The sequence below is a fragment of the Eptesicus fuscus genome, chromosome 14 (genome assembly GCF_027574615.1).
Source record: "Eptesicus fuscus isolate TK198812 chromosome 14, DD_ASM_mEF_20220401, whole genome shotgun sequence".
In the NCBI taxonomy this organism is placed as follows: Eukaryota; Metazoa; Chordata; class Mammalia; order Chiroptera; family Vespertilionidae; genus Eptesicus; species Eptesicus fuscus.
Window position 1 is genome coordinate 79,830,957 of NC_072486.1, and position 9,784 is coordinate 79,840,740.

At 48.4% G+C, this 9,784-nt stretch overlaps 1 protein-coding gene and 1 non-coding gene across 2 annotated transcripts; both read left to right on the forward strand.

Annotated features, from left to right (window-relative positions):
* Positions 1-5,097: 5,097 nt before the first annotated feature.
* LOC114228791 (small nucleolar RNA SNORD95) lies at positions 5,098-5,164 on the forward strand. The gene has a single exon (XR_003614907.1). It is a non-coding gene; the product is annotated as a small nucleolar RNA SNORD95 (small nucleolar RNA).
* A 2,459-nt stretch (positions 5,165-7,623) lies between these two features.
* CCT8L2 (chaperonin containing TCP1 subunit 8 like 2) lies at positions 7,624-9,478 on the forward strand. The gene has a single exon (XM_008158784.3). The coding sequence runs from the start codon at positions 7,708-7,710 to the stop codon at positions 9,340-9,342; it is 1,635 nt and encodes a 544-aa protein (XP_008157006.3). The 5' UTR covers positions 7,624-7,707; the 3' UTR covers positions 9,343-9,478.
* Positions 9,479-9,784: the final 306 nt, after the last annotated feature.

The following is a 9,784-nucleotide window of genomic DNA, read 5'->3' on the forward strand; positions in this document are numbered from 1 at the left end:
GCACGGTAGTTGAAAACATCATTGAATTGGGGGGGAAATATCCTATCAAACCATCTGCAAAAGAATTAGGGTAAACTCATTTAATAAGCACAAACTGTAGGCTGGACACACTGGGCACTTCCTATTATTTCTTTTCATCCTCACAACACAGTTTGTGTTGGTTTTTCCAGCTATGTTGTTCACCTTCCCTTCCTCCCAATAGCCAGAATAAACTTTAAATTGTGTTTCCTATTTGAGCAAAATACACAATTTGATTTCAAGAGTCTATTCTGATTAAAGCATCATTTTTTGAAATGGCTGAAATGACGACTCTAACAAGGTAGTCATTTGAATTCCTTCAGGGCTTATTCCCTACTGGCTTTTCCAAGTTGACTAAATTTACAGCCAAGGGAATTTTGAGCTTGGGGAGAAGCTCACTTGGTAAATGCAAACTACAAATTAAAAGTGTCTATTATGCATAGAAACATGACATATCTGTGACAAATGATAAATGTATGAAGTGGCATACTTAAAGTTTATTATTACTCACCCATTTTCATATTTTCTACACTTGACACTTTAAACTTTGAAAAATTGGATTATTGATCCAAGTGTTTATCTGGGTTCAATGCTGGAATTAGAACAGCCATTTCCAAATGTGCATAAAATTATGTACCTGGATAATTAAGTTCACTTCTTCAACACTTGGGGGAATTTAAGTGTCAGTGTGTGCAAACTTCAAGTCACTCCTGCTGGAGAGGCGTTTTAAAAGGAAACAACTCGGGCCCTGGTCAGGTGGTTCAGTGGTTAGAGCATCCTCCCATTAAGCCAAGGCTTTGGGTTCCATCCCCCGTCAGGGCACATGCTGGAATCTACCAATGAATGCGTAAATAAATGGACCAGCCAATCAATGTTTCTCTCTCTCAAATCAATATATTTTTAAACATGTATAGCCCAGCCAACATGGCTCAGTGGTTGAGCATTGACCCATGAACCAGGAGGTCACAGTTCAATTCTGGTCAGGGCACATGCCCAGGTTACAGGCTCAATCCCCAGTGAGGGATGTGCAGGAGGCAGTTGATCAATGATACCCATCAGTCATGTTTCTATTTTTCTCTGTCTCTCCCTTCCTCTCTGAAATCAATAAAAATATTGTTTTAAATATTTAAAAGGTATATTTCAAGACCCTTAAAAAAGTAAATAAATAAAAGGAAACAAGTAAGGACTAAGGACAGAAAGTGGGTGGAACGAATGGAAGGGTAAAGTAGAGGTTTGTGCAGTGATGCTTCTGGAAAGATAAAAGATGGTGATGATGAGTAAGCCCAGCCTTCAATCTCTATTCCTTTGGGTAGTGTGAGCAGACAAGTCTCTGGGATCTGTTTTAAAAAGGATAGTAGGCTTGTCCGCATGAAGTTATCACAGGCAGAACAAATAAAACTCAGGATGCAGATGAAGTAGTCAAGAAATAATTGTTCAACAAAGGTTTTCAAAGGTTTTTCTATCTCCATTATCCAAATTACACAGCTCTGAGGCCACAAATCCAGAAGGCAGGTAGCTGAGATGCCTCCAAATTATAAAGCTACAAAGACAGGGGCATCTGGGGAAAATAAAAATAAAAAAAGGAATGCCTCCTTTCTATCCAGTACGCGTTAAATAGGCATATTTTCCCAATATGGTAGATATGTACCAAACTGCAGTCATCTCGGAAGGGTGGGATTACGGGAACGTTCGCTTTCTATATTACATTGCTCTATAATAATACAATCTTTCAAAGCACAGGTAGTATAATCAGAACTATATATTAAATATATGAAATGTAGGTAAGGGTTTTTTATCTGCAACAACAAAAAAAAACCTCTCATGAACTGTAAGCAAATGAGATTCTCAGAGTCCAGCAAACAAGTGGCAGTGCATAAGAATTCATAGTACAGCTAAAACCGGTTTGGCTCAGTGGATAGAGCGTCGGTCTGCGGACTGAAGGGTCCCAGGTTCGATTCCAGTCAAGGGGCATGTAGATTGGCTGCAGGCACATCCCTGGTAGGGGGTGTGCAGGAGGCAGCTGGTCGATGATTCTCTCTCATCGATGTTTCTAGCTCTCTATCCCTCTCCCTTTCTCCCTGTAAAAAATCAATAAAATATATTTGAAAAAAAAAAAAGAATTCATAGTACAGTGCCCATTTTACTATTTGAAGGCCTAGAAATATCATTGACATGGTCTTTATTCAGAGTGTGTCTTTATCACTTTTAGTGAATGTAAAATATATATATATCTCCTCCCCAGAGGATATGTTTTAATGATTTTTTTTTTTTTAGAGAGACGCAGACTTTGATGAGAGAAACATCGATTGATTGCCTCCTGTACACACCCCCACCAGGGATCAAGCCTGAACCCAAAACCTAGGTATGTGCCCTGACCAGCAATCTTTCCTTGCAAGGGATGACTCTCCCACCAACTGAGCCACACTAGCCAGGGCGTAAATGTAAAACTATTCGTAAGATCTCCTGTAGATTCACTGACGGTTGTTGTTCCTGTAGATTCACTGACGATTGTTGTTCCTGTAGATTCACTGATGGTTGTTCCTCTCTGTGTTTTCCCTTAAAGTCTTAAATTCCTCCGTGTTTTTTAGGGACCAAACTTTTACAGTTGGGGAAACACCACTGAAAACTTAAATTCTAGATTGTACCATTTTGCGTTCATATTTTTACTATCAAAGTTACACTTTAAATAGCTGCATTAATGGCTATCATTGTTTTCTCCTTTATTTCTCAGTAGAAAAAATGTTTTAAAAATAACTTCAATCATTTAAAATTCACTCATATTTAGTCTGTGATGCATTTTTAGCTTTTAAAATTCATATTACTTTGCATAAGTGATTTCAGTAATGCAGACCGTGTACCAGTGTGATAGAAAAGTTAAAGGGAAAAACTTAGAAGACACAACCAAAACAATCGCCTTCAAAAATAATTTGTGTTCCTGACCCGTGTGGCCTAGTTGGAACATCTTCCTGTACCCAAAGGTTACAGTGCGATCCCTGGTCGGGGCGCGTATGGGAGGCAGCCATCAATGCTTTTCTCTCACATTGATGCTTCCCTATCTCTCCCCTTTCCTCTCTCTAAAATAAATTAAAAATAACAATAATAATATGTGTATGAGAGTCTGGGGCATGACTCAGCAGGCCTTCTGAGCACATTTTAGAAAGATAAGCATCTTGCCCTCTGGGGGTGAACACTCTAAGCCAGGCACAACTTAACAAAATAAACAAAAGAGGGGCGAGCAGGCAACTGAAAAATAAACATGGAAAAACATGCCAATAGAATGATTAAATATTGATATCTATTGTGTCCATGACCATAGGCGTTTGAGGGGAAGGGCAGGGATGGGACAAGTCAGCCGACAGTGTGTCTATTCACAAGAGGTGGCCTCTCTCTCTCTCTCTCTCTCTCTCTCTCTCTCTCTCTCTCTCTTTCTCTCACACACACACACACACACACACACACACACACACAACTTTCTTAGGCTCCTCTCCTTTATTGACATGCAAGACGACACTATATATTCCTAGGGATGCTGCATCACAAACTGGGCAGCTTTTAACAGCAGAAGTTTAATCTCTTCCGGTTTTGGTAGCTAGAAGTCCAAAATCAAGGTGTTGGCAGGGCTGGCTTCTTCCGGAGGCTCTGAGGGAGAATCTGTTCCATGTCTCCGTCCTGGCTTCTGGTGGCTGCCCACAGTCCTTGGCGTACTTGGCTCGCAGGTGCATCATCCCAATCTCTGCCTCTATCATCACATGGCCATCTTGTGTGTGTGTCTGTGTCCTCACCTGGGGTTCGCTGTGTGTGTGTCTTCTGTTCTTGTAAGGATACCAGTCATATTGGATTCAGGATCCACCCTACTCCAGTATAACCTCGTCTTAATTACTATATCTGCAACAATTTTGTTTATAAGTAAGATCACATTCTCAGGTTCTGGTAAGGATATAACTACCAAACACCCTACATTGATGCCTACCCATCTTGGATCAAAGTGTTAGACAATTGTATGAAATGGGTTAACTGCATGCAAACTCTTCTTGGCACACACAAAAAAAATGTATTTACATTTATTTTACATCCAATCAATCTGAAGGTTAAATAAAATCAAAGTGAATTTAACAATGGCTGTGTCCACATAGTAAAAAGTAAAATCAAGATTTAGTGTTCTTTGGCTAGTTTGATCTGTGTAAAGATAAGTAAAAAAAATTGAGTGTAGAATGTATAGTTTGAGACCTGTTTTATGACACTGGCCATCCTTAAGGGTCAGAGACAGCGATCAAATGGTCACTTTCCCTTTGCTGTGTACTCAAATAGGTGAGGACTTGACAGCAGAAAATGATACACTTGTCCAATGGAAATGGAACTCACAGTCCATCGGTCACCCTTCAGGTGGAAATCCAAATTCCTTGGCATGGCTCTCTGGAGCCCCTGCCACCTCTAGTCACCTCCTTCTAGCCCCTTCCCTTCCTCCTCACCATGAGCTGCAGCCTTCAGGGCTACTTTTGGTGGACAACATCCGTTACCAGCTTGTCCCAACCCCCACTTTTTTTTTTATTTCCTTCAGCTCACACTTTAGACTTCACTTCCATTCCAGACCACCATTCTTCCAATGGGGATGGTTATGTGTCCCCCTCCCCTCCCCGCCATGTTTCTGTAACACCTGAGCTTTACCTCCTCAAGGGTCCCCGGCCTGTAGTGAGTTGTGGATTAGCTGTCTGTCTTATTCACCTTTTATACATATTATTCAGCAGCAGCTCAATAAATAACTGTGGAATAAGTGAAATAAGTGGGAAAACATGCTTAAGAAAAAGATCTAAGACAATCTTTTACAGGAGTGTTTACTTTTTAAGAAGAAACTGTATCTTTATAAACAATGTGTATGTGCATACCTTGCTACATTCTATGTTGGTTGTCGTAATGTACAGTTCTATAAAGAAACTGGCAAGTCATCTTTGCCGCCTATAACCAACATTTCTTAGGTGACACTCTTCCAGTGTTACTGGCTTTCAGACACCTGGGTGGGAAGGATCATGCCTGTTTCTCACAGAGTCTCCAAAATCAACGAGTTGTCAAAAGAGTTGTCCATGGGCAGTGATGACGCCAACATGCCCTCTGAGTGCCCTCCTGGGAACCAGAGGCTGTTTCTGAGCTGCTGCTGCAGAAAGAGTTGCCCATAGTCTTTAGACAAGCATGACACCTACTTAGAAACATTCCTCGCAGCCAAGATAATGTTGAGGGGGAAAATGACTACAGAGTAGCATATACAATATGTATCATACAACCCACTTCTATAAAACTGTGCCAGTCCACAACTTTCTGTGTATGTATATGCATAATCACCTTCATCAAAATATAAACAAGGATTATCTCTGGGCTGAGATTCCAAATGACGTTCTTTTTCTTTCTCCTTTTAAAAAAAAATTTGTCAATTCCAGTTGACATTCAATATTATTTTATTTTATATTTGTTTCAGGTGTACAGCATTGTGGTGAGACAGCTTACAAAGCGGTCCCCCAATAAGTCTAGGACCTACCTGGCACCATCCATAGTTATCATAGCATCATTATGTTCCCTATACTGTACTTTACATCCCCATTTACTTTCTTTGTATTTTTCTTTTTAACTTTTATAATGAATAACTATAATATTTATAAAAGCAATCAAGTTGTTAAGGGAAAAGTTTTTTTCTCCAAAATTATCTCCTCTTTAGCCTTAATTATATTTCACTTTCACTGTGATTTTTTTTCCTTTTCTTTCTCACTACTGTCTTGTCTGTGGCAATATTAAAACAATGTCTGCCATACTATCATGACTCTGGACTGTTATTATCCCTTTCAGAGTTCTATTTCCCACTCCCCAGGAACATCTGCCATTAAACAAAGTAAAAAGGTTTTTCCAAATGAAAATGAGTGGTATTGCTCTGTCTTTCCCCTAGTCCCTTTTTGTTGTTGTTAATCCTCACCTGAGGATATTTTTTCCATTGCTTTTTAGAGAGTGGAAAGGCGCAGCAGGGGTGGGGAGTTGGTGATGAGAAAGAGAAACATCAATACGCCATCGATTGGTTGTCTCCCACATGTGCCCCCACTGAGGCCTGGGTTCGAACCTGCAACCCAGGTGTGTGCTCTTTACCCAGAATCCAACCTGCGACCCTTCGGTGCGAGGGCCGATCGCTCTAACCAGTGAGCAACATCTCTCCCCTAATCATAATAGCTATTCCAGTATTCAGCCCTGGCCAGGTGGCCCAGTTGGTTGGAACATCGTCCCCATATGCCAAGGTTGCGGGCTTGATCCTCAGTCAGGGCACACACAAGAACCAATGAGCCCCAGCTGGTTTGGCTCAGTGGCTGGAGCGTGGGCCTGTGGACGGAAGGGTCCCGGGTTCAATTCCAGTCAAGGGCAGATGCTTGGGTTACGAACTTGATCCCCAGTAGGGGGCATGCAGGAGGAAGCCAATCAATGAGTCTCTCTCATCATTGATGTTTCTATCTCTCCCTCCCCGTATCGGAAATCAATAAAAGTATATTTTTTAAAAAAGAACCAATGAATGCATAAATAAGTGGAACAACAGGTCAATGTTTCTCTCTAATTCTTTCTCCCTTCTTCTCTCTCTAGATTAAATAAATAAAGACACATTCATGTCCACCAGCTGGTGCCCTGCCTAACGCCTATGGGAAGTCGATGGGAAGTTGTGTTCCTTTGGTAGAAATCTCTCTCCTGCGATAGGCTCTATATTCCTGTCATCTCTGTACTCCTCATTACATTGGACATTGTGGGTGCTCGAGAAATATTTGTTAAACCGAAGAAGAAGCAATGGTTACTCCAACAGGCTCTACAGAGGAAAGGAGGGAGCAGGGGAGCGAGGATGCAGGAAGAAACGTACCTTCTGAGGGTGGAGGGTGATGTGCGAGGCCCCAACTCCAGACACTTGGGTTTTCTACCTTCCTCACTCTGGGCGGCTGGGCCCTTTTCACTCCCGAGTCCATTTCTATTTGTCTATGGGCTGTCGGCTTCTTCCCCCCTCGCCTGGTCCTGTCTTTGCCAGATCAGTGACATCGCTGTCACTGGGAGGAGTTGTCACACTCTGTGTGGCCTCACACACCTGCAACCTGAAAGATAAACAGACCAACAGCCATCTGAAGGACCCGATGAACAGCACAGACGGATAAGGTGGCCAAGGAGGCAAAGGCAGACAGGTTACAGCCTGGCTGGTATCAGATGGTACTGCACACGCTTCCCCTCAGACAGACAGCAGGGGGGCGGGGGCAGAGAGAGGGGAGCGGGAACCAGGGCTCCAGCCGTGGGTGGGTATTTTCATCTGACTCCTTCCTCTTGTCTCCAAAGTTTAAATGAAACTGGGGCCTGGAGCATAGGCCTGTCCCTCATCGCCGGACCACCAGGCCTGACTTCTGCCTGCCCCCAGCTCCTGCGGACTGCAACCATCCTCTGTGACCTCATTCCCCGCTCAGGGTTCCACGTGCCACTCTGTGAGGTCATCAAGATAAGATCCCTTTCAGCTTCCCACCCGCCCAGGCCTCCAGAGCCCGTTCCCTGACAGATCCGTTTCAGGCCCCAGCAGGGCACCCTGCACTGCGCCGGGAGGGCGATGTCTCCTGACGCCGGGTGACGCGCCCTTTTGTCCACTGACTCCTTGAGCAGCTGCAGAGGTCGGCGTGGGGGCGCCCCTCTCCGCAGGCCATGGACGGCGGAGCCCCCTCGGTGCGGGAGCTGCCCCAGCGGCTGTGGCCGGGCCAGGGAGGCGAAGAGCAGCACCTTCTCCGGAGCCTGGCGGCCGCGCACGCCTTGGCCAAGATCATCCGGCCGTGCTACGGCCCCCTCGGCCTCCAGAAGCTCCTGGTGACCGCCAAAGGCGAGACGGTGCTCACGGGGTACGCCACGGCCATCCTGGGCGCCCTGGAGCTGGAGCACCCCGCCGCCCGGCTCCTGCGGGACGCGGCGCTCAGCCACGCGGAGCACAGCGGCGACGGCGCGGCCTTCGTGGTGCTGCTGGCCGAGGCCCTGCTGGCGCAGGCCGAGCTGCTGCTGCTGGCCGGCCTGCCCCGCGCCCAGCTCCGCCAGGCCTACGCCGCGGCCACCGCCGAGACGCTGGCGCTGCTGCCCTCGCTGGCCGTGCGCTCGCTGGGGCCCCTGGAGGACCCGTTCTGGGCGCTGCACTCGGTGATGAACACGCACACCCTGTCCCACGCCGAGTCCCTGACCCGGCTGGTGGCCCAGGCGTGCTGGGAGACCAAGGAGCTGGACGGCACCTTCCGCCCCGAGCGCCTGGGCGTGTGCGCGCTGCGGGGCGGGCAGCTGGACCGCTCGTGCCTGCTGCCCGGGCTGGCCGTGCCGGGCAAGCCCTGCGGGCAGGTGACGGCCGTGGTGGGCGGCGCCCGGGTGGCGCTCTTCGCCTGCCCCTTCGGCCTCGTCGGTCCCAACGCGCCCGCCACGGCCACCCTCTCTAGCCCCGCCGAGCTCGTCAGCTTCCGGAAGGGAGCCGAGCAGATGACGGAGAAGCAGGTGCTGCAGCTGGCCATGGGGGCCGTGAACGTGGCGGTGGTGTGGGGGCACGTGGACGAGAAGACGCTGGCGCAGGCGGACCAGTGCGGCATCTTGGTGATCCAGGTGGAGGCGCTGCGCCAGCTGGTGTGCCTGAGCGAGGTGCTGGGCACGCCCGTGATGCCCTACCTGCTGCCCCCGCTGCCGCTGGGGACGTGCCAGCGCGTGTACCCGCAGGAGCTGGGGGAGGGCTCGGCCGTGGTGTTCGAGTGGGAGGGCCGCGACACGCCCGCCCTCACGCTGGTGCTGCGGGCCGCCACGAAGGAGGGGCTCCGCGGGGCGGAGCAGGCCGTGTACCACGGCATCGACGCCTTCTCGCAGCTGTGCCGCGACCCCCGGCTGCTCCCGGGCGCCGGGGCCACCGAGATGGCTCTGGCGAAAATCCTCGCGGACCGGGGCGCCGCGCTGGAAGGGCCCAGCGGGCCCGCGCTCCTGGCGTTCGCCCAGGCCCTGCGGTCTCTCCCCGCCACCTTGGCGGAGAACGCGGGCCTCGCCGTCTCCCAGGTGATGGCCGACATGACGGCCGCGCACCAGCACGGGCACTTCCTCATGGGCGTGGGGGTCGAGGGCGTCGTCAACGTGGCGCAGGCGGAGGTGTGGGACGCGCTGGCGGCCAAGGCCCAGGCGCTGCGGGCCGTGGTGGACGTGGTGCTGCAGCTGGCCTCCGTGGACGAGATCGTGCTGGCCAAGACGGGTGCCCCGCCCCAGCGGGACCCGGGGCCCGACCCCAGGGAGGCCCAGGAGCGCCCGGCCCCCGCGGGGGACAACCAGTAGCAGCGTCCTCAGAAACAGGGGGGCTGCCAAGGAGGGCACAGTCACCCCCAAAATGATTGTTGGCCTTATTTCCTCCATGTGTGGGACAGAGTCCATTTCTTTAGGTGAAAAATAACATAAAAGTCCTTTTCATTGATTTATCTCCATTCAGATTCTTGGCTTTTTTTTATTTCCTGTTTCTGTCCATCAGATCCTATTCCTTTCCTCCAATAAGAGTGGGATTCAATTCTATTAAAGATTTCTAGATTAAGTTCCGGGGGATGAAAAAACGTAACCTGCAGTTACGTCTTCCCCACTCTGAGTGCTCCTGCGTGATGTCCTGAATGGATGTGAAGTTCTCTCTAGATGTCACTTTAGTCATCTGAGAGCATCAGTCCCAGCTCACAGGACTGGCCGCTCACCCCTGCTGTGTTTAGAAAAAGGAAGGAATATTATTTAAGGC